This window comes from Lycorma delicatula, chromosome 2, assembly GCF_047948215.1.
Source record: "Lycorma delicatula isolate Av1 chromosome 2, ASM4794821v1, whole genome shotgun sequence".
NCBI lineage: Eukaryota > Metazoa > Arthropoda > Insecta > Hemiptera > Fulgoridae > Lycorma > Lycorma delicatula.
This window is the reverse complement of record NC_134456.1, coordinates 43,509,990-43,535,484: the sequence shown is the minus strand read 5'-3', so window position 1 is coordinate 43,535,484 and position 25,495 is coordinate 43,509,990. Positions and strand designations below refer to the sequence as shown.

General features: G+C 30.1%; 2 protein-coding genes across 2 annotated transcripts in view; one reads left to right on the top strand and one right to left on the bottom strand.

The window, feature by feature from the left end:
* The first annotated feature begins 2,438 nt into the window (after positions 1 to 2,438).
* LOC142318761 (mitochondrial fission 1 protein-like) overlaps positions 2,439 to 25,495 on the top strand; it is a 33,713-nt gene continuing 10,656 nt past the window's right edge. Inside the window, exons 1-3 of the mRNA XM_075355209.1 lie at positions 2,439 to 2,652; positions 7,421 to 7,633; positions 23,002 to 23,107. Of these exons, the coding sequence (XP_075211324.1) occupies positions 2,608 to 2,652; positions 7,421 to 7,633; positions 23,002 to 23,107 (364 nt within the window). The 5' untranslated portion in view covers positions 2,439 to 2,607. The remainder of the gene's footprint in view (positions 2,653 to 7,420; positions 7,634 to 23,001; positions 23,108 to 25,495) is intronic.
* Positions 24,866 to 25,495, bottom strand: part of vari (MAGUK p55 subfamily member vari) — a 287,390-nt gene continuing 286,760 nt past the window's right edge. Inside the window, exon 13 of the mRNA XM_075355204.1 lies at positions 24,866 to 24,993. The gene's annotated coding sequence lies outside the window, so the exon portion shown is untranslated. The remainder of the gene's footprint in view (positions 24,994 to 25,495) is intronic.

The window sequence follows — 25,495 nt, the reverse complement described above, 5'->3', positions numbered from 1 at the left end:
ATCTCTCATTTAAGTGAATTGATTAACATATTCAATTACACTTCCATCATAGTAAACTGAGAGTATCTTACTTTGTTTAAGGGAATGCCAAAAATTCAATTTTTGTTTTATCCATTTTCATCTCTAATGAATTTATTATTGAGTATTATGAGACACAATTCAATTTTTGTTGTAAATCACTACATGAATCTGCAAACAAAATTATATCATTGGTAAATAAAAGGCTAAGGATATCACTTACATTAAAATCTTAAATATATATATATATATATATATATATATATGTAAAACACAGACCAAAGTAGTAAAGACAATAGGAATCATCCTTAAAAACTTCCTGACTGGACTGCATTTTGCACTCAAAAATTTATTTAAAATAAGTTTGGGCTTGCATTTTCATACAGACCTTTTAATATTCAAATTATTTTATCACTAATGCCTAGTGTAAATATTTTTAACCAGAAAAGGCTATACTTCACCAAATAAAAATTCTTTTGAGTCATTAATTACTGTGCAAGATATTATCCTTTAAAGCATGATTAAATTAATACAATTGTATCAAGCACAAAAGCACCCATGCCTAAAGCCCAACTGGCTTTCTGAAAGCAAATCCTTCTACGCAGGATATCAGTCTTCAGGAATTCATGGATTTAATCAGCCGTCACAGTATTACAAAAATTCCTTTTTAAACTGCACAAAAATCCTGCAAACCTTTCAGAAAAAAAAGAGCATTTGCTTTTTGATTTGGTGAGATCCACCATTATGATTACTGTTATATTTGCTTAAAATATGTTACTGATTTCAATTCAAACAATAAAAGCAGTATCGCATATCCAAATGTTCATTCAGCTATGATACCAATACTTCATGGTGTTGATTTTCCGATTCTGATCACCCCAACTTCTTGGAAAGAAATTTCTGATTCTGAAGGCTCAACTGATGAATCCTCAACTTCAATTGATATTAATTACACTCCAGAAGAATCAAATACTGAACCTCACCTCATCACACAAGCAGAACTGAGTGACCTAATTCGTGATTAGTATTTGTCGAAACAACATGCAGAACACCTAGGTTCATGTCTTAAAGAATGGAATTTATTAAACAAGGATACTAAAATTTCAGTATGTAGAAATCAAAACAAAAATTTACTGAAATGCTTTAAAAGAGATGGTTTAATTTGTTCCTGTATTGATGTTAGAGGGCTAATGTCTGAACTAGACTTGAATATGTTATTCATGATTGGCGTTTATTTATAGACTTACCTAAAAGAAGTTTAAAGGTAGTGTAGTTGCATAACTTGAGCAAGTTTTCTTCTATACCAGTAGCACATGCTGTAGGAATGAAAGAAACATATGAAGGTATGTTAAAATTTTTAAAGCTATGAGTATGACGAACACTCATGATGAATCATTGTTGACCTGAAAGTAATAAATAGGGCTTCTTCTCAGTCTCCAGAGTGGCTTTACAAAATATATGTGTTTCTTGTGTTTGTGGAATACTTGGGCTACAGAGTTAAAGACTAGCCAAAAAGAAATCAGTTTACCTCAGGAAAGGAAAACGTCAATATTCTCTTTATCAAAGCAGATCATACTATTTTACCACCTCTACACGTAAAACTAGGCCTGATGAAGAAACTGTAAAAGCATTAGGTAAAGATGGAGATGGCTTTAAATATTTTTTCACAATTAAGTGAAGCCAAATAAAAAGAGGAAATATTCATCGGGCCACAAATAAGAAAATTATTCATGAAAATATATTTTACAGCAAACTGAATCCTAAAGAACTAGCAGCATGAAAGTCATTCAAAGATGTCATTACTGGTTTTTTTGGAAACAAAAAAGCTGAAAACCATGATCAGCTTATAAATGAACTCTTACTGAACTACAAAAATTTAGGCTGCAGAACGTCATTGAAAATTCATTTTTTACCTTTTCACTTGAACTTTTTTCCTTTAAACTTGGATGACATCAGCAACAAACAAGGAGAAAGGTTTCATCAAGATATATTGCAGATGCAACAATGATATCAAGGCAGATGGGATGAATCTATGAGCGATTACTGCTGCACGATAAAAAGAGAGGACTTCACTGAACACAAGGAAAATGTGAAAAACAAATTAAGATAAATGTAAATGTCTGCAAAATAAAGGTAGGAACTTTAATTGTAATAATTATTTTTTATTCTATTATTTAACAATTTATCAATATTTTAAAGGATCATAACTAAAAATCTGATGGTGATAAAGAAAATCTGATTTCATTTTAAGATTCAGCATAAAAAATACATTTTAATTCACCTACTTTTATCTCAGTTTTTTGTTGCCTGCGTAATCATTCAAAATAATTGTAATAAAACGTGGCAATCGCCGTTCGTTTTAAACGATCTTTGAAATATCTTTTAAACATACCGATATATCGATTGTAATGTTTTTATCCGACTCTGTTTCTTGTTGGTTGCAAATGGAAGTGAAATTATTTGTTCTGTAATACGTTGTTTTTAGCTTTATTGGGTTGTTACGCGTCTGTTGGTGTACGTACATGTAGTAGATTGACGGAATTCTATTATCATTTGAGTGTTGATTATTAAGCAATATTGTGTAACAAAATGGATGATATTTTGTTAGATGTTGTTAACTCGGAGGATTTAAAGGTATGTTTTGGAATTATATCGTAGTTGATTTAATTGTTTATGTTTTATTATTCTTAAATACCTACCATCTTGCAGTTCAGAATTTTTTTCACTATTGAGTATTGTCCAATGTGAATAGTGTTTGATTGAAACATATCTAACGTCTGAATTCTTTAAAGGTGTTACATAAGTAATATGTAATAACTTAATTTTAGTTAACTGCCCATTATCCGTATGACGTTGCCGTTATATTATTTTGAGTAGCAAAAGATTTTGTGATTGTCTCTTTCCGTGAAATAATCTTAATTGATACATGTAAGTCAACTAGCAGCTGTATTTGTTGCTTGGGTAAGCAAATGATTTACATAATTCAAATATTTTTTTAAGATTGTTATTCTGCAAATTTTGTTTTACACAAATTTTGTTGTACATAAACAAGAAATTCATACCCAGATCTGTTTATTCAAAAACTCGTGTAAAAAAGTTTCATATATGTTAAAATGGCAATTGTGCACTTTAATTGGTACTCTGGTTTAAAAAAAAATGTTTCTCTAAAATTGATCAATTCTAGAACTATACTCTAATAACAAATAACCTGTACTCTAATTTTATGTTTAAATACTGAAAACATTATTGTGTTAATTAGTCAAGGTTAGCGAGGGAAGTGAGCGTAGGTTAAGTTTTGGGTAAATTATATTTATAATATAAATGGTTTTATTGGGTGATATTAACAATACAATAAAAAAAGTTTGCAATTTATTGGTCGACAGGCTAATATGTAAGCCACTATGTTACCACCTAAAATGCACAAGTGCCAAAACTTGTAGAAATTTGTAAAGCTTTTCATTTTAGATTATTTATATTGGAGTGCTTTTTGTAGATTCACATTGTAAGAGGTGTATGAAGCCTGGCATAACCTAATACACCTGCTAAACACTTGAAGGACCCCCACATTTGGCCCGCAGATAGGCATCATATCATGCCTCACTGCTACATGTAATATCAATAATGTAACTATTCAGATAAGAAAAATTAAAGAATTAGGAAAAGGGATGGGACTTCCTTGGAAGAACGGGATAGTTTATCATCTTGCCTGGAACAATTCTTATAATAAAAGTTCCTAAGATTTTGTATTTGCCTGAACATAAATTAAAATCAAAATTACATTCTTTAAAAAGAACTACCTAACTTTGTGCAAATATTGTAAACTATTAGAGTCTTGCTTAATCTTTTAAATTAAACGTTTTTTCCCATTTTATATATAGTTAGTATATTGTTTTTTCTTTGTTTTTTTTTTTATTTTTATAAGAAGCAGATTGGTGAGTGAGTTTTAAAAAGTCTATGTAGAATAAATAGGATGAGATGGGATCATTTTTAGATTTATAGAAGTTGGTTTGTGACGTTAACATTTAGGAGAAAAAAAATCATTTTGTTAGTAACAATCTACCTATATTTAACATTTTTGATGTGAATGATCAACAAAATAAGAAATGTGAATTTGTTAAAAAAGCACATGATCCATTTACACTTAGGTTGTAAAATACCTATTTAGCTAGGATTAAATATTATGTAATGATTACTGATAAAGAGTGCAAATTGATTATTTAAGTGTGATTGTGCAATCTGTTTACTAATGCTTTAATCTGATTTTTTAAGAAAAAAAATGTTAAAGGTTAATCAATTTTTGGGCATCTAATTGTGCACTTGAGCTTGGAGATAATTCTCTAAGGCCAAATATTTTTTTTTGCTCCAGTTCAATAAGTAATAATTAAAAAAAAAAATCAAAATAGGTAAATTCGTATAGTCTTATAGGATGTGTTTATTGAATTTGTTTAGTAACAAGTTATTGTATACTTTTTGAGATAAGTAAGTTTAATTAAATATTTTATTCTATAAATTTATCATTTTCATAATATGCCTTCTAATAAACAAATATTGTCATTTTGAGAGGCTCAGATCTAGGTATGGGCAGACTGAACATTTACCCAGAGCAGCAGATTTGAGAGAGGGCAAAAAGAGTTGTATAGTAAAAATAACATTTGTAAAAACAAATAAAAAATTATACAATTATACATATTTAACATGAAAGTGTCATACGTTTTCTACGCACTGCTGGTATTTAAGAAGTTAGATGACCCTAAAGTGAGTTTAATGGACGCACACTGCATACATTTGGAGAGCTTCAATAGAATTCCCGAAATTGGTAATAAATGTATTATTGGAGGGCTTAAACATATTGTCAGCAAACATTGACGCTTTCACGTGTGATTTTGCAAATATAATGTGTGTTTTTTGTGTGCACTTGTCAATTTTGAGAAAAACAATTTATTTTTATAATCATTTGGTGGAAATGTAGTTTGAAATAAGAACATTCAGAGAATTATAATAACACATCTGTCATTATTTATTTTGATAATTTACAATGTAGAATCTTTCAAATTGTTGACTATCTCATTGATGTAAATACAAGTAACTACCTATATGTGAACTGTTCTGAATTTTTGCAGTGGATTGTTTAGTCTTACAGATTTCCTTGATGAGTGACAGTAAGGTTAGGTTTCAAAAGTGAACATCGACAAATTCTTAATAATATTTTGAATAACATTGGGCCCCATTGTTATTTATTTAAGTAATTGGTTAATTTGAGCTCAATAACAGAATTTTGTATCTGTGAAGCATAAAGAGGGCATTGTTAAAACATTGTATTCATGAGAAACAGTATGTTTTCATGTAATATAATATATAACTTGTGTTGAGTTTATATTCGGCCATTATTTTAGGTTGAAATCCCTTATTCATTTTCTTTGTCCTACTGTAAAATTTCTTCCCCTCATTCTGTCTGTGTAAATTCTTTATTTTCTTTACATGTTATGTATTTTATTGCTTGTTTTTCCATTTACTTTTGTATTTTATTGACTGCTACTTTCTTTGTTTATGTTCCTCATAATTTCCTTGAGTTTCTTTTTGTTACAGGTCACTTGTAGCTAGTTACATTCTCATGTTTTATTGTCCTCCTGCAGTCTTCAAACCATTCTTTATTCTATTTCTGGTATAATGTTTGCTACTCATACATTCTTCAGTAGATTCTATCAGTGCAATAACCAAACTCCGCCATTCACTGTTTGTATCCTCATCATCCAGCAGTGCTTCCAGTTTGTCTTGAATGGTCTTTTGATTTATAAACCTTATTTTCATTTTTCAGTTTCTCAATATCTTGCTTTCATTTTATAATTTTTCTTTGTGTTAGATAATCTTTCTCTCAATATTACCTAACAAAAAAATGATTGAAATTACATTTTAGGCTTCTGGAGCTTTTGACATCTGCGAGACTTTCATAAACTAAAATGAATATTCTGTTAATGATAAATTGAGTACTCTCAATTTTCTGTTTTGCATTTTGATCTGGTTCAGTGAAAACTCATTTTCACTTGTTTTTTTGCAGTATGAATTTTTCAGCTATCTGATGAAGATATTCTACTTTTCTGATTTTGGTATTCATATTTACTAATATGATGAATACATTTTGTTTATTTATCTTTTTTTTATGCTGTGCCCTTTTTTCCATTTTCCAGCCGTATAGGAATTTCAGGCAGTGCAGAATTTTTGGGCGTGCAGACAGTGTGGCAAAAGAAGCTTGTTTTCACCCTCCTTTTACCAGTTGCGTTGCTTCTAATGATCTTGTCTGTTTCCTGAAGAGGGTGGTTCATGATGTGTTGGCAAGTGAGTGTGATGCTACCATGAACAATAAACTTCACCCAATTAAAAACACTTTTTCACCATGGAGCTCCTCACTCAGAAATAACCATCGAGTGGAGGTTATTATCTGCTGTTTGCGAATAGGGCAGGGCTCAGTCATAGATATCTGACTCAGACAACCAATTTTGCTCTCTGCAACTGCGGACTGAAAGTACACTACATCCTTGTGGGTTGTATCTGTTACGCAGCATTGCTTTACAAGTTGAAACTAGGGGCTAACATGCAAACAATTCTTGGGGATAGTGAAGTGTTGTTATCTTCTGTTTTACAATTTTTTAGAGCTGTCCATTTATATTCAAATATATAAATTACAGTAGCGTGTTCCAAATATTCATGGCATTTGCTGTAATGCAGATTGCAGTTTTTTTCCGAGATATTTGTGTTTTTTCGGTTTTAACATGCTTTACAGGTTTTTTACTTTGAAGATGTATTTTGTGTGTCAGGGTTTTTAGTTTTTAATTTAACTGTCCACATTTTGTAGAACAAATATCGTATCCAGGTGATAATAACGTGAAAGTGTTTTTTACCCTGAAAAAAAATATCAAATTGTTTCTAAATTTTCCTTGGGACATATGCACAGCCCCTTCACTGATTGCCCCATATTCCAATAAGCAGAAGTAAATTCATTTGCCTCAAATTCTGATCAGGAGATTTCTTTTAAATAAATAATTCACCGCATAATCAAGCCTTGTATTTGTAGGAAAGTCATATTTTATATAATAATTATAGTGTATGAAAAATGTCAGCCATATCAGTATTTAAACACAAAATCTTCCAGGGAAAGATGGAGTTTCTACTTCTCTTCCACGGAGATTTCTTTTCAATTGTATGATATACTTGTATATCATGATTCATCCATAAAATATATACATTGGTTTAAAGTAAGTGGAAATTTTAATTAGTTCAAATCTTATTCCATGAATTTCACCTTTTCGAGACTTGCACTTCAATGATTTCTGTTATAAATCTTTTTATAATTTTAAATCATATTTCTTGGTTTAAAACGGTATATGTTTTCTTTTGGTTGTTACAGAAATGGGAATTAAAGTATAATAGTGAAAACAAGTTGGATGAGCTGAGTTCAGATACAAGGTTTAATTATGCGTATTGCCTAATTCGAAGTAAATATCCGGCTGATGTTCGAAAGGGATTACAGATGTTTGAGGCAATGTATAACGAAGATAAAACTGAAGAGGGAAAACGTCAATACTTGTACTTTATGGCATTAGGTCACGCAAGAATAAAGGTATGTAATATGGAACATTCTTCTTTTTTTTCAGTTAAAAAATAGATTTATAAAAGGATTTTCAAAAAAAATTATAATTAAAAATAAAAGCAAATTAAAAAAATAATAATTTTAAAATACATGGTGTTCCATCTTCTGGGACTTCTGGCAATGTGCGAATGCTAGGCATAAAATAAGAAGGAAAATAGAGATAAAATTTTGTTAAATATTACAAATAAAAGTTTAAAAAAAATAATTTTGATATTTATATTTTTGTAGAAAAATAAAACATGTATATACTAAAGAAAAACTGTCATTTTATAAAATCTGCATATAAAAAAAAAATTTATAAAAATAAAATAAATGCTTTATTGTGCTGAGGCTATATCCTTTTATACTTAATAAAAATAATTTGAAAAAATTTAACTGTAAAAAAATTCTATTTCAACAGTTTAATTATATAGATCGGACCGAAAAAGTCTAGGTAACTGGCTAGGGTCAATTCATTCCAAGTGGTCCAGAAAAAAAATTGCTCACTTCACAATCTCAGAAGAAATTCATATTTTGTAGGTGCATTCCCTTCCATTTTGATAGTTCAAAACTAATTTTTTTAAATTTTTATTGTATCCAGTTCACTATTATAAGGCTCATACTTTTTTTGTGTTCGCAGGCATATATGATTTTCTAAATTACTTAATACCGAGTTATCCTAGGCTTTTCAAATAAACTATATTGTGTTCTGTACTTTCTGGTCTACAAATCAAAACCCTATTTACCTATCCAATATGATTTTGTTCATGTACAATTTTCATAGGGTTATTTCTCAAAGAAGGAAAAGTTGCTCAACCTCAATTTTTTCTGTGCTTTTTTGTATAAGAGTTCGGTTAGTTACTTTATATACAATATCAATGGTGAGTAGCTTACCCTTTAAAAATTACACCTTTATAAAAATTGAATTTTTTTTTCAGTTTTTCAGCTGCATTAACTCTGTAGGAGAACCAGAAAAATTATGAAAATTGCACTCATAAAAGGTCTCTATGGTATCGAACTTCAGTATAAGTTTCAATTTTGAGATTCAATTCAAACTATGTATAAAAAAATTATGAATTCGAACAAAAAAAAGTTTGATTTCCACATTTGAAATGACTGGGCATAAGGAGTTACTCCATTATTTTTAAGGCATTTTAAACTAATAAATGCACATCTCTTAAAAATAAATGAAGGAGCTTATTATAAATAAGCATGTAGACTGCTCAGTATATAACTTTGAATTATGTTAAATACAAAGATTGTCTTTATCAAAATAATGTTAAGCTGAAGTCTGAACTTATACCAGCTAAATACTAAAAATTGTTTGTAAATGATAATAAATTAATCCATTAAAAAGAAGCCTAAATTAATTTAATAATTATCAATAAGTTAGTCTATATTTATAAAAACTATTATGTAAATGATTAAATTAATATATATATATATATATATATATATATATATATATATATTTATTTACAATTTATCCTGTCAAAAGTTATTTGTTATTGTCAGTTAAGTGCTAATGAGTCGATGAGTGACAAATCTCTGTAGATAGGTTCAGGATTGAACAGGCTCACTCAAGCATCTACAAGTAGTGCAAGTTTGTTCCTGCACTGTGTCTTGTCTTCTCTCTCTACCAATATATGTCTCACTTTACTCTGTGCTCTTGAAATGTACAGTTGTGTGACCTTTTATCAAATTGGAGTGTTAGTGTTCTGTAGGTGTTTTTACTAATGAAGTTTGCCATAAAACTGTGGATGGAGTTTTTAAATCAATTAAAAATTATAGAAAAGAAAAAGTGTTTTGTCTTTAAGAATGAACTCTGAGGTCACTTCAACTTGTAAATATCATGAAATAAAATAGTTGAAAAAAGTCATCATTTCAAAAAACATAAAAAGCCTGTAACAAGGCTTAAGAAAAATTGCTTTGGATCATTATTCTAAGAATATAAATCTTCCTGTCTTCTTATACTGGAAAATCATTAAACCCATCTTGTTATTCTAAAATATTTGTTGTGGTTAAAGAAAGGGATGGTGAAAGTTCAGATAAAAAGATTTCTACCACTGTAAGAAAAAATTTGGAAGTTTTAGTTCAAAAGAAAATTACTTCTTCTAATCCAGATGACAATTCTCAAAATTTACAAACCAAATTTGATGGTTTGATAGAAAAACTTTCTTATTTCCAACAAAGAGAATAAAATTAAAATTGTCAGTTTACTTCCGAACTCTTGGAGCACACAAGAGTTAGCAGTGAATTTTAAGTGTCAGAATGAATGGTTAAATTAACAAGAAACCTAGTAAAAGAACAGGGTATTTCATGTATTTTACCTGAACTACAAAAAAGGAGGGCATCAAATGTAATAAGTGAAGACTACAAAAAATTAGAAATTTTGATGAAGATGATGAAAATAGTTGTTTGATTCATGGGGAAAAAGGATTGTTTTCAATGAAGGAAAAGGGTACTAAGGTTCAAAGACAAAAATGGTTAGTGCTTTGTAATGAGCTGTTTTCTGAGTTTAAGAAGAACTCTGACTTTAAAATTGGAAAGATCAAAATTCTGTGAGTGAAGACCAAAATGGTGTGTTGTTGCGGAGGAATCTGGATCTTGTAATATATGTGTCTGTTTATATCACCAGAATGTAAAGTTTATATTGATGTGCCATCTTAAGTTAATTATAAAAATCTTTTGGAAATTCTGGTATGCAAAACAGATAATTGTAATTGTATAATATATAATATTTTTTCAGCCTCCACAAAGTACATAATTAGAGAACACTTACTTTTTCATGTTCAAAACATTTTCAGGCCTAAGCCCTTCTTCAGTGATGTTTTTTTTTTTTTTTACATTTACACATTAAATTGTAGCATTTTCCTTTTATTTTGTAAAGATTGTTTATTGATAAAAAAATTGAATTGTGTAATTCAGTCTTATAAATCTGCAAACAGAATTTGATGGGGACATTCTTATTAAAATTATTTTAGTTGGCATACAAAGATAAGATATTGATAAATTAATAGTTACTGCAATACTTTTTCATTCTCTTGACTGAACAGATGTTTGTTCTGGATTTTTTAAAATGTTTTAAAATTTTTTAAAGATGGACAAAGCAGGAGCGATATAAAATGCTGAATAGCACAGGCAAAACGAGCTTTCAGTCAAAAATATAATCAGGAAAACATTTTTGAAAGTATACATTTGAAGCATAGCTTTATATGTAAGTGAAACTTGGGTGATCAGAGTACCTGAGAAGAAAAGAATAGAAGCTTTTGAAATGTGATGTGATAGGAGAACGTTAAAAATCAGGTGGGTGGATAAAGTGACAAAGAGGTGTTGCAGCAAATTGATGAAGAATAAAGCATTTGGAAAAAATATAGCTAAAAGAAGAGACAGACTTATAGGCCACAACTTAAGACATCACATTACATATCACATCTCATAAGGCATCACAAGGAATATTGGAGGGGCAGGTAGATGGTAAAAATTATGCAGGCAGACAATATTTGGAATATGTAAAACAAATTGTTCGGGTTGCAGGATGTACGGGGTATACCAAAATGAAATGACTGACACTAGATAGGGAACCTTGGAGAGCTGTATCAAACCAGTGAAATGACTGATAACAAAAATTTTTTTTTCCTACTTTGGGATTTGCAAAGTACCATTTTTTCCTGCAGTTCAATCACTTGTTTCATTTAAATTTATTTGCTTGTTTCTTTCAATAGCTTAGCTTGTTCAGTATTTTAGTATGGATTTGGTATTTAGTTTTCAGAGAAATAAAATTGTTATTTTTTCTATATTTTTCATACAATTCCTTTTTATTAATCACACTTGTAAATATGATGTATTACTGATGGTATTTTAGAACCTTTACTATTTAATTTATTAACTTCCCTAATTTTACCAATTCATATATTAAATTGATTAACTGCATTGCTTCATTTACATTATCAACAAAATATACACCTGCCCAAGCTAGAGTTTCAATTAATAATAACAATTCTTTGAAATCAATATAAGCAAAAAAAAATCATTAAAAAATTCAGATATTATTTCAGTATTAATATTTAAAAGTACAGGATAATGAATCAAGTATCAGTAATCTAATAATTGGGTCTTATGGATTTTATATTAAAAACGCTTTCAATAAAAGCATTGTTTATGAATGATTCATCAAAATTACTTCTGATTTGGGAACTTTTATTAAAATAAGGTTCAAATCCTAATTCAAAAAAATTATTAAGAAATTCAACAATCTTAAAATCATTTTTGTTTACATCAATATTGAATCACCTAATATTATATGATTCTTTATATATTTATTACCAACCAAATAGTTACAAATATCCTTTAAAAATTTCCTTTTAATAATAATTTCTGTATAAAACACTCATGGTTTATGTATGAGGGCTGTTCAAAAAAAGACTGAACTTTTTAAATTGTGTGCCAACATCTGCAGATGTTGTGGTATGGTCATCACGCACACCTAGCAGTATATCTTGGTAATAACATATCCCCTTTTACTAGGTTCTGATTTATACATTAGTTGTCGAGTAACTACTGATTGAGTGACATCATGCATAAGTTTCTTGTTGAATCAGTAAAAATGCAAAAATGAAGTAGTTGGAGGAACAACACGTCCGTATGAAATTTTGCATAAAATTGATGAAAACTTTCTCAAAAAACGTTCAAAATATGCAAACAGTTCCTGACATATTTTAACTCGATTCTTTGTGGAATGTTGAACAGTCACTCTTTCCATCATGATACGGATCAGTTGTTTTCAAAATACGCATGCACAGCAAAGCCACGATATGGTCTGGTCCAAACCATGTTAGCTACTGAAGTGGATCACGGACAGAAGTGGATCAAGATATATACCTGCCTATCCCCACCACCACCTGGGCATTGACCCCACCTAACTGCTTAAGTTTGTTCTGCTGCACCTGTATATAATCACTGCTTTTAGTTTTCCACATGAAGCGTTTTGAAAATGTTAACAAAATCAACATTAAAATACTGGTGAAAATAAACTTTCACAACAAAAATAAAATAAGGCAGAATGATAACAGGCCCTTAATAACAGCTTTTGTACAATTTCATTTTGTATGTCTTTCATTGTTTCACTAAATTTTTTAGTTTTATTTTCATAATGTTTAACATTCAATCAAGATGTAGAGAAGGCAATGCAATTTTATTAATTAAAAATACATCAAATTAATTGTTTTTTGATTCTATTAACCAAACCTGCGGATTGCTTATTCCAAACCTGTGGATTGATCTTCAAAATTTAATTTTTCTTTTATAAGGTTGTATATTACCCTACGTTTTGTTAAATTTCCAACTTTATTTTGGTTAAGGGTAATAATTTTTTTACTGGACTTTTGTTTTAACTGCAATCTTACCATACAATATATGTCTACATATGATTTTACCTTTTCAAAATTCTCATAATCTCAATAAAAATTTTATTTTAATTTTCAAACTTAAATATCACAAAAAAAAATGGACTGATTTTCATCAAACAAATTTGATTGTTTTTCAGATTTCTTTGTATATTAATTTGTTCTTTCTTTTTGTTAAAATTCAATGTTAATACTTTTAAAATTTTGCAATGCATTAAAAAAAAAAATAATAATTACATAAATTTTCATAAGTGTATATTTTTGTTTGCATATAAATATTGAAGTGATTAACAGTGACATGTAAAATATGATAAAATGGTCTAACTTTTTGAATCATCAATAAAATTTACATTCTGTTTTTTTTTAACTAACATTGTTATACTTTATCTTAGTTCTCCATCAGCTCATAATATCATCTTAAATTTATTTTATTTTTTTTAAAGTTTATTTCTTTCTGCTCTCATTATCAATTGTGTAATTTATTTCAAACACGAAAGGTTTATAAAGTGCATTCCCTTATATTCAGGTAGTTCAAAACTAATTTTTTTGTATCCAGTTCAAAAATGATATCCAATGTTGTAAGGTTCACACTGCTTTTTGTGTTTGCAGGTATCTACAATTTTCTAAATTACTCAGCACTGGGTTTCCTAGGCTTTTCAAATAAACTTTGTTGTATTCAGTACATTCTGGCCTACAAATGAAAGCCTTATTCACCTATCAAATATCATTCTGTTCATGTATGATTTGCAGCTGTACGTTGTTGAATGCGAATGAACAAAATTTGATTTTCGTAGGGTAATTTAAATTGAATTTTTATTTTATTTTTCAGCTGTAATAACTCTGTTGACAAACCAGAAAAAATATGAAAATTACACACATAAAAGGTCTCTATAGCATCAAACTTCAGTATAAATTTCAACTTTGAGATTCAACTCAAAGTATAACAAAATTGTGAATTCGAGAAAAAAATGCTTGATTTTCACATCCAGGATACATGGGCATAAGAGTATAATAATAATAAGAGTATAATAATTAAACTATTTAAATATATATCAAACTAAGATGACTTGTTAATACAGGATATGCATTAAATTGTGCATGGTAAATAGTTGCAATACTGCATAATGTTAAATTTAAAGGTTGTAATGAAATACAAAATCTTCAAAAACAGAATTAAATTAGCAATCAGGTAAAATGTAATAAATTTGTTACCTTGAACTACTTTAGCACTGAATTAGCGATTAATAAACTGACAACTATATAATTTCTTCTCACCTTTTATCAATTTTTAATTTAACGTTGACTTAAGAACTACGAGATTTCTTCACAAGGTTTGGATGTGATGTTAAAAGTGCACCAAGACGTGGTGGTGAATTCCACGATAGTCAGTTTCTTCAATATATTTTTGATTGGCACCAAACTTGATCTTTTTCATTTTTTGGAAAGGAGTTCTTGGTCCTGGTGGGTGATAAAATATAAAGTGCACATCTTTGTTTTGATCATCAATGCCATTCACTTTTGCGAACCACCATAAATAAATTCAATTGTGTCTTTATTTTTTTAATGACACTAGTTTACAAGTATTAATGGCACTACTTTCGCAACTTGAAGTTCACTATCAGATGATATGATGATGATGATATGTACTGACATTTTAGCAAACTTTCTGATTATGGCATAAAACAATGAAATGATCTAGTGTCTTTAATTTTCTGACAAGTGTTGTACCTTTCCTCTATGGTAATAAAACTAAGTTCTTGGATTTCCTCAGTTTTCAAAAAACATATATAATTTCCTTAATGTTTCCTTAGCAGAATTTAAATATTTCCTGAGCTGTCAAAAGTTTATCCTTACAAGGCTGCTGTAAACTAGAGTTTGTCACGGATCGCTTCATACTATGCCATCCTAGCCATCAAAGCAATTTTTCCCATGATATAATGAAAAAAAAATACTGTTCTATAAAAAGTACAAAATCTACTTTGTGAGAGCACATATTTATAAGATTCTTTTTATTTTTATACTGGCTTGCAGACCCATTACAGAAATAGATTATTTTTTTTTTATAAGATTATAAGATTATGAGAATTTTGAAAAGGTAAAATCATATGTAGACATATATTGTATGGTAAGATTGCAGTTAAAACAAAAGTCCAGTAAAAAAATTATTACCCTTAACCAAAATAAAGTTGGAAATTTAACAAAACGTAGGGTAATATACAACCTTATAAAAGAAAAATTAAATTTTGAAGATCAATCCACAGGTTTGGAATAAGCAATCCGCAGGTTTGGTTAATAGAATCAAAAAACAATTAATTTGATGTATTTTTAATTAATAAAATTGCATTGCCTTCTCTACATCTTGATTGAATGTTAAACATTATGAAAATAAAACTAAAAAATTTAGTGAAACAATGAAAGACATACAAAATGAAATTGTACAAAAGCTGTTATTAAGGGCCTGTTATCATTCTGCCTTATTTTATTTTTGTTGTGAAAGTTTATTTTCACCAGTATTTTAATGTTGATTTTGTTAACATTTTCAAAACGCTTCATGTGGAAAACTAAAAGCAGTGATTATATACAGGTGCAGCAGAACAAACTTAAGCAGTTAGGTGGGGTCAATGCCCAGGTGGTGGTGGGGATAGGCAGGTATATATCTTGATCCACTTCTGTCCGTGATCCACTTCAGTAGCTAACATGGTTTGGACCAGACCATATCGTGGCTTTGCTGTGCATGCGTATTTTGAAAACAACTGATCCGTATCATGATGGAAAGAGTGACTGTTCAACATTCCACAAAGAATCGAGTTAAAATATGTCAGGAACTGTTTGCATATTTTGAACGTTTTTTGAGAAAGTTTTCATCAATTTTATGCAAAATTTCATACGGACGTGTTGTTCCTCCAACTACTTCATTTTTGCATTTTTACTGATTCAACAAGAAACTTATGCATGATGTCACTCAATCAGTAGTTACTCGACAACTAATGTATAAATCAGAACCTAGTAAAAGGGGATATGTTATTACCAAGATATACTGCTAGGTGTGCGTGATGACCATACCACAACATCTGCAGATGTTGGCACACAATTTAAAAAGTTCAGTCTTTTTTTGAACAGCCCTCATACATAAACCATGAGTGTTTTATACAGAAATTATTATTAAAAGGAAATTTTTAAAGGATATTTGTAACTATTTGGTTGGTAATAAATATATAAAGAATCATATAATATTAGGTGATTCAATATTGATGTAAACAAAAATGATTTTAAGATTGTTGAATTTCTTAATAATTTTTTTGAATTAGGATTTGAACCTTATTTTAATAAAAGTTCCCAAATCAGAAGTAATTTTGATGAATCATTCATAAACAATGCTTTTATTGAAAGCGTTTTTAATATAAAATCCATAAGACCCAATTATTAGATTACTGATACTTGATTCATTATCCTGTACTTTTAAATATTAATACTGAAATAATATCTGAATTTTTTAATGATTTTTTTTTGCTTATATTGATTTCAAAGAATTGTTATTATTAATTGAAACTCTAGCTTGGGCAGGTGTATATTTTGTTGATAATGTAAATGAAGCAATGCAGTTAATCAATTTAATATATGAATTGGTAAAATTAGGGAAGTTAATAAATTAAATAGTAAAGGTTCTAAAATACCATCAGTAATACATCATATTTACAAGTGTGATTAATAAAAAGGAATTGTATGAAAAATATAGAAAAAATAACAATTTTATTTCTCTGAAAACTAAATACCAAATCCATACTAAAATACTGAACAAGCTAAGCTATTGAAAGAAACAAGCAAATAAATTTAAATGAAACAAGTGATTGAACTGCAGGAAAAAATGGTACTTTGCAAATCCCAAAGTAGGAAAAAAAAATTTTTGTTATCAGTCATTTCACTGGTTTGATACAGCTCTCCAAGGTTCCCTATCTAGTGTCAGTCATTTCATTTTGGTATACCCCGTACATCCTGCAACCCGAACAATTTGTTTTACATATTCCAAATATTGTCTGCCTGCATAATTTTTACCATCTACCTGCCCCTCCAATATTCCTTGTGATGCCTTATGAGATGTGATATGTAATGTGATGTCTTAAGTTGTGGCCTATAAGTCTGTCTCTTCTTTTAGCTATATTTTTTCCAAATGCTTTATTCTTCATCAATTTGCTGCAACACCTCTTTGTCACTTTATCCACCCACCTGATTTTTAACGTTCTCCTATCACATCACATTTCAAAAGCTTCTATTCTTTTCTTCTCAGGTACTCTGATCACCCAAGTTTCACTTACATATAAAGCTATGCTTCAAATGTATACTTTCAAAAATGTTTTCCTGATTATATTTTTGACTGAAAGCTCGTTTTGCCTGTGCTATTCAGCATTTTATATCGCTCCTGCTTTGTCCATCTTTAGTAATTCTGCTTCCCAAAGAATAAAATTCTTCTACCACCATAATCTTTTCTCGTCCTATTTTTATATTCAGTAGTCAATTTACTTTATTTCTACTACATTTCATTCCTTTCATTTTGTTCTTATTTATTTTCAGGTGGTAATTCTTGTGAAAGGACTTCATGCATGCCATTCATTGTTTCTTCTAAATCTTTTTTACTTTTGGCTAGAATTACTATATCACCAGTAAATCGTAGAATCTGTATCTTTTCACTTTGTACTGTTACTCCACATCTAAGTTGTTATTTTACATCATTAACTGCTAGTTCTATGTAAAGATTAAAAAGTAACGGGGATAGGGAACATCCTTGTTGGACTCTCTTTTTTATTACTGCTTCTTTCTTATAATCTTTGTTTATTACTGTTGCAGCTTATTCCAGTTTACGTTATCTTTTAAGTCTATAAATGCCATGTATGTTGGTTTGTTTAACTTTAATCTACCTTCTGCTATTAATCTGAGCGCTAAAATTAGTTCCCTTGTTCCTATACTTTTCCTGAAACCAAATTGGTCTTCTCGTAACACTTCTTCCATTCTCCTCTCAATTCTTCTGTACCGAATTCTAGTTAAGATTTTTTATGCACGAGTAGTTAAGCTAATTGTTCTGTATTCTTCACATTTATCTGCTCCTGCTTTCATTGGTATCATGACAATAACAATCATTTTGAAGTCTGATGGAACTTCCCTTATTTCGTAAATATTACACACCACTTTGTATAATTTATCTGATGCCTGCTCACATCCACTGTGCAGTAATTCTGCAGGTATCCTGCCTATTCCAGGAGTCTGTGTGGCATTCAAATCTTTTAATGCTCTCTTAAATTCAGATCTCAGTGTTGCATCTCCCTTTTCATTTTCAGTTTCTAATTTATTATATCAGCAGACATTTCGATGAGCCGGTCGTGAATCTCAACTGGCAACTTCAGCAGCTGCGACAACCTTTTCAGTAAAAAATTCAGTACCCATCCCTTCGAGAAATCGTTTCTCTCTCCTGGGAAATTCTCCGCTAACTGAATTTTTAGCACATGCAAATGCATCCTCATGTTATGCGAACTGTGATGAATAATAGTGTCTTCTTAATCCAAATTTCAGCTAAGTAAGTAGACAGCACCATATACACATCATTCTATAAAAAACATTGAGAATGGTTATTTGTTTATCTTAGAAAAATATTATTAATTCATCTCCCAATTCCAATAATCAGGTTAACATTTTCCCTTGTGACTTACGTATGGAAAAGAAGAGATTTTTTCTTCTTTTTTTCATCGCATAGTTTGGCAAACAGCCTATACTTTAATGGTTTTTTAATAAAATAAACAATTTTTTCAGCTTTGCAAAGAATTTATTTTAGATTTTCCAGCAAATTTTTTGTGGCAAGAGCATGTCTGTGAAGGAAGTAGTGCGTCCATTCCGGCCTTGCTAAAAGACGATCTTTTAAATTTTTCAGTCAGAAATCCACTTTTCTTTCCTTTTATCGCCTTTGCATCATCACTACATACTGCAATACGTTTTGTTCAATCTGTGTTGTAGTTCTTAGTAGTTTCCTAAAAACCATCAAAAAGACATTGTCCTGTTGCACGACCAGGTATTGATTTGCAAAACAACATATATATTCTTTGATTTATCCCTATCGCATTGATATCTCACAAAACATAAGAACTGAGAAATTTTTACCACATCTGTTCAAATTGAATACTAAAAAATTCACTTGAACTCGCTTGCTGAATTATCTAATCACGAAAACTTCAGCAGCTATGTCGTCGATTCGCTTTGATACTGTGTCGTTAGAAAGGGGAATCTTTTTCTTCCACGCCTATTTAAACACGGACCGTATCAATTCCAGCAGGCAATATTAGGTTTTCTGCGATTGTATGGGGTTTGGACATTTTGGCACGTCTCATCTCTTAATGCACGAGATCAGACGTACTCTTATCAGTATGGCTTGATTTTCAAATAGAACCTTCTTGATTTCACAAAGTATGTAATTTTCTTTCAAAAAATTCCAAGGGTTTTTTTATGTTCCGGATGTTCAGTTTCCAAGTGTCGGATTAATTTTAACGGTTCATGCTTTCATCGAAGAAGACTTAAAAGCAAACAATACACTGTGCCTTTCCATCCAATCAGATAAAAGGTAAAACCGTAATTTAAATAACTGTTGTATAATCTTTTCTTTTTACTAATCGATTCACTAGATGTAGATGGCTCACTTTTTTCAGAAATTTATCCAAAAAAACTGACCGTGCACTAAAAAACTGAATCCTCAATTACTGTTTTCAATGAAACTTTTTTCTTAAAGAAAGGCACCGGACGAACACTTCACATTCGAAACCATTGACGTTCTGCAACCCTTATGCCTCTTTTGTACTGGTGGGAACACAAAGTGTTCAAACTGTCGCTTAATGGCTTTAACGGTACGTGGCATTTCAAAACTCTGTGGTAGCCGTGAAAAGGACTGGAGTTTTTTTGGAGTGATAGTCTTGAAAAGGTACGTTTGTGCGTTTTGTGATGTAGCCCTCAGTAGAGCGTTTAGGTCCGGAAGCTGGACTCAGGCGATGTCGGCTTGGCTGTAGTCGGGGAGTTGCGGTTCGTCCATTGGAATCTGGCTGAATTACCTTCCAGCTGCAGTTGGGTCCGCACTACAGCGTGACAGTGGTCGGGTCGGCCCGGAGTGTCGAGCGGTGTCGGTCGTCTTTCGCCGGCGCGGGGGTTCTCGCCGAGCGATGCCACGCTAGGTTGGCTTCTGCTGTTGGGTCCGCCGGCCAGGCCGCTTGAAGCCCGGCGAGCTGGGGCGGAAAGGTAGCATCCGCGCCCAGTGGCACCCTCGGTGGCTCGGCCAGGCCTGCTGCTCCAGCAGGATTATTAACATCCGCCGGATGGTCTCAGGTTAAGCCGACCAAGGAACTTCTTCTTATATAGCTTCTTAACTATTATTATGAAATTTATTACAGTATTGTTTGCTATGGTATAATTTTACATGGGGGATCAGCTAATAAAAATCACATAAAACAATTAAAAACTACTCGTACATTTCACAAAATGGTAAATTTTTTTAAAAATCCAAACAGAAATATCAAATTACCACTTAATGTATTTGAAAATATGTATTACAATCTTTTGAGTCAAAACAAAGTCAAAAAAAAAACTATATTTTTCTTTCATTTTCACAATTGGGTGAACCAAAATTCTTGTTATTTTGTTATTCTTTTCCATCGATAATAATACAGTAATCATGATGGAAGTATTTTCACTTCTGTATTATAGGCTATTTTATATTTTTTCTCAAACTTATTTTTTTCCACAACCAGACTGGTATTATAACCTGAAACATTAAATGTAATAATATTGATAAATGTGTTAGTGCTGTTAAATGACCATAAATGATTCTTTCAAAACTGCTGTATGTGTCGACAGCCTTAACTTGATATGCTTTATATCAATATTATAACATGGTTTCAGTTTTTGTATGGATAAGTCATCTGATTAAGTTGTCTATAATTTGCTGATTACCATTGCAATTTAGTTTATGCTTAACATGTTGGTTTGTGCCAACTCATGAGATCTGTAACCAGAATTAAATGTGGAAATTGTGCAGAAGGATGTATTAATTATTTGGCTAAGTAGTTAAGATTGAAATTGTTGTATTTTAAATGTTAAAGATGGTGAATTATTTAAACAGAAAAACCAAATAAAAATATCTATTTTTTTAAAAGAAAAAAATAGTTATGGTAATAGGTGGAATTACGTTTGAAGAAATAACTAGAAAAGTTGGCATGTACTTCTGTGAATGAGAAATGTAGACACCAAGAAAATATAAAAGAAACTAAAGGTATTATAAATGGGGATCTGAAGGTAAGATAAGATGGTTGGAAAAATTAATGATAAATAAAATGAACAGAATAGAATACTATATCAGAAAAGAAACATAATTGCAGAAATTCAAAATAAAAAATTCAACTAATTAACTCGTATAGCACAGGTCAATGTAAAATGGCCAGTCAACTTGGTCAATAGCAAAAGACAAACTGGATATTAGCTTTTATTTACATTTACAATGATTTATTAATTACATCTGCTTTAATGCAAATTATTTGTCAATATTATCATTATTTATTATTATAATTTGTTAAAGATTATTCTAGTTGAGATCTTGTCAAGTTATATAATTTTATTTGGGAAGAAATGAAAACTGATTTTTTAATCTAGAGTGGCTTGCTTCAAGAATTTTGCCATAACTGTGTCATTTGTAAACGGATTTGAATAAGTAAGATTAATTCTGTCGTAAAATGCTTAACATTTTTGTAAACTATATCATTTAAATAAACCAGTGGTGTTTATTATTAATAAAACCACTCTTTTATTATTACTAGTATTTATTTACTCTTATTATTAATACCGTGTATCAGTAATTCACAAATTTTTTTTTATATATTATAGTACAAAAGTATTTTAACATGTATTTTTTTTCCATTAATTCGAAAGATTGTTTTTATATAGCAGCAATAAGAGTATCAGTTATTCAGCTAGCAAGAATGTACACACAACCCTGCCAAGTTCTTACTTGCCACAGTGCACATGTTGCAACTTGTCTGTCCCATGCATACACTGCTCCACATACGTATAAACAAGTTTTTTAATTGCTACTATAAAAGGATATTTTCCTCTAGGAGCTAAGTCAGTTATGGTTATCTTACAGAAAAACAGATACAGTTCTTTCCAGTGTTAATATGATTTGAAAATAATTGTTATAGTGTTACTTTTTCATTTGATAAAATTGAAGTGCTAATGTTTGTATAAGTATCTCAAAAGGGAAGTTTTGCCTTATATACATACTTATTTACTTGGTTTATATGAATGATTTAGTGTCGTTTAGTTAATGTAAAATACAAGTCAACATGGATGAGTGACTTAGAGCAACGACAGACGAAATATTGTCAGTTAAAAACCCTTTACTATCAAGCTGTACTGCAGACAATACAATAAAAAAAATTAAACATCAGAACTTATTAGTGAAATAAAATATTATCTACTTTTAAAAATGTGTATATGTAATTTAGTAGCGGTACAAGGAAGTAATGTGGTGTCTACATCAGATTTTTCATTTGTTGTGCATGAAAATAGAATTATGATAAGATGTGCATTCAAACTTTCTAGATGAAGGCAAAGATGTTATCACGTCTAAAGTCTTTTATTAAATAAAAATATAAGGAGTATTATGAATTTGTTACTCCCAAAGAGGTATAAAGTACCCTCTAAAAATTGAATAATTCATTTTTTCTTCTCTGTTGTAAAAACATTAAATTTCATATAAACATAGTAGTCTCATTGTAAAGTGTTATTTTCATATTAAAATTGTATTTTTTTTTTTAGTTAAAAATAATTTGTTGAAACTTTATTTGTTTATTTTTTCTTATTAGAGATTTTATTTCAGATCAATGAGACTAATTTTGAATTCTTATTTAAAAAATTCATTTTATGTTTTTCCAGGATTATTGTAAGTCCTTAAACTACTGTGAGTCATTTTTAAAAGTGGAACCAAGTAATAAACAAGTTCGTGATTTGCAGAGTGCAGTTAGAAAACGAATGAAAAAAGGTAACCTTAAAACAAATATCTTGATTAAAAAAAAAAAAAAAACAATCAATAAAAAATCCAGAACATAAGAAAAGAAGAGACTTAAAAATAGCAAAAAACAAAGACTTAACAAATGAAGAAAAAACCAGAATAGACATCAAAAAATATAAACCCCAATTGTCTTAAAGTCAAAAAAGCAATAACGTTCCTTAAATCATTTGAGTTGAACATAATGTATGACATAACGTAAAGTTCCTGAAATTGTTCTTTAAAATTATTGTAAGTTCAAATTTCATTCATAGCTTCTTTTCTGTTCAAACATTGATATGCACTCCTAAAAATGTTATATTGTGTCATCCTGAGAGTTTTTCATTGCTAATGCTTTCTGTGATTTTTCACAGTTGGTATAGTGTGGGTATGAAAAAGTAGCCCCACCAGAATATGGAATATTGAATTGAACATTGACATCATAAGTTCATGCACAGGACATTGGCATGGAAAATTGGAACAGAGGCTAACCACACATATCAACCAATATCCAACCATTGGCGATGAAGAAAACATACCTTACCTAGTGGCTTCCAATAATAGTTTCCTTCTAATTAGGCCTCTTTGACACCACACACTTAATCCAGTGGATCTTCCATTGCTGGAAATATTTTTTTTTTTGTAGTTTTCTTTTGGGATGGTACCATCTGTGCCGTCATGTTATGCCCTCCTGACTGGGAAGATGTATTTGATAATAGTTGAAAAAACAATCCGCATCATTTTCATCCTCACTTGATTTGCTCTCTTCAGCCTTGGTCTAACTTTCTTCATGCTTTCTCCAGCATGTACTTTGCAGCTTCAAAATGATCTCTTTCTTTTTAAGTGAAAGCAGCACAAATTTCATTTCTACTCTATGTATGCCAAATTATCCATTAAAATTGATGTGCCAACTCCAATCTCATTTGCAATCTTTCAGATGACCAGCTGATGATTTTCCATTATCAAACTGTACCTGTTATTTTTGAATGTACATGACATTTGGATTGTTGGTTGCCTACTGGTATGTTGGTCATTCTTAAGTGAAGTTCAGCCATTTTGAGATCAATTATACCCCCCCTTTGATCTCTTTAACTCTCATAGCTTCAATCTCTATAAATCATCTTTAATGTTATGAATTGTTTTGCTTTGTGAATCAATTCACAATGAAATCCCTTAGCTTTTGACAGAACTTGGTGCACTAACAATGTTCAACCCATTCCGCCATTATACTCTAAATAAAAATTTAACAAGCACCTATTACATTAATGCGCACACTGATTGCTGGACAACAAACTGATGTACGTTATAAAATTATTTTTAAAAATCTGGAGTAAGTACTAAAGCTGTACTCTACCAAGTTTTACATTCTTGTTCAAATATTTTTGGAAAAATTGAAGTACGATGAGTTCTTTTAACAGACCCTTTAGAACAGAACAGAACCCTTTAGTATAATTTTGATGTCACTCTTTTTTAAGCAGCCGTAAAAGTTACTACATAATTTTAGGTGTAGATATTTTAGGTGAACTTTTAAGTCCATCACTTCTGACTGATGTGAAAATATTCTGAAAAACTTTAGTAGTAGTGATTTTAATTCATAACTGACATATTCTTAACCAACATACGTGCTTAATTAAGAAGCATATTTTGCATTTTAAAACATTGTAGTTTACAAAGCAATTATAGCATTAATATAGATTTATTTACTCCTTCCACTGTTTTACAAGTTACTTATTAATATTAATTCACTCTTAGGATTACAGTTTTAATTTTTTTATATTTAAAAATAGAAGCATTTAAATGGAGTTATTTTCATAAACTTCAGTATGTGCACCGTTATTGGGCATATTTCGTTAACGTTGATAACTTTTAAGTGTGCAAATCTGAAAAAACAAGAAACTCAATTTTAGACCAGTCTTGTATCCATTTCAAATGCATATACAAGGGCTATTTTAAAAGTAAAGACCATTTGACTAAAAAAAAATGTTTTAATGTAAAGATATTTCAATGAATTATTTTTACTTTGCTGACCATACATCTGCAGTACACAATATATAAGAGAAAGGTGCTTATTAGAGTCAAATCATGCTTGTCAGATATTTTGAAGATTTGATGTTTTATGACCCTCTCCTACCAAATTAAGGTAATTTTATCATTTAAAAGATTCTGGAGGGATGAATTTATGTATATGTTGGCCAGCTTTTCTTGATATATCCAGATAGATTGGACCAATTTGGATGAGATTTGGCTTAATTAGTTCTTCTAACATTGGGGCATTGCCATTTAATTTTGGTCACAATCAGTTGAGGAGGTAGGCGGATGTGGACCTCATGGGTCTCATATTTCAAAATTTTACTCAAAAGATAATTAAATTTTTTCACATAA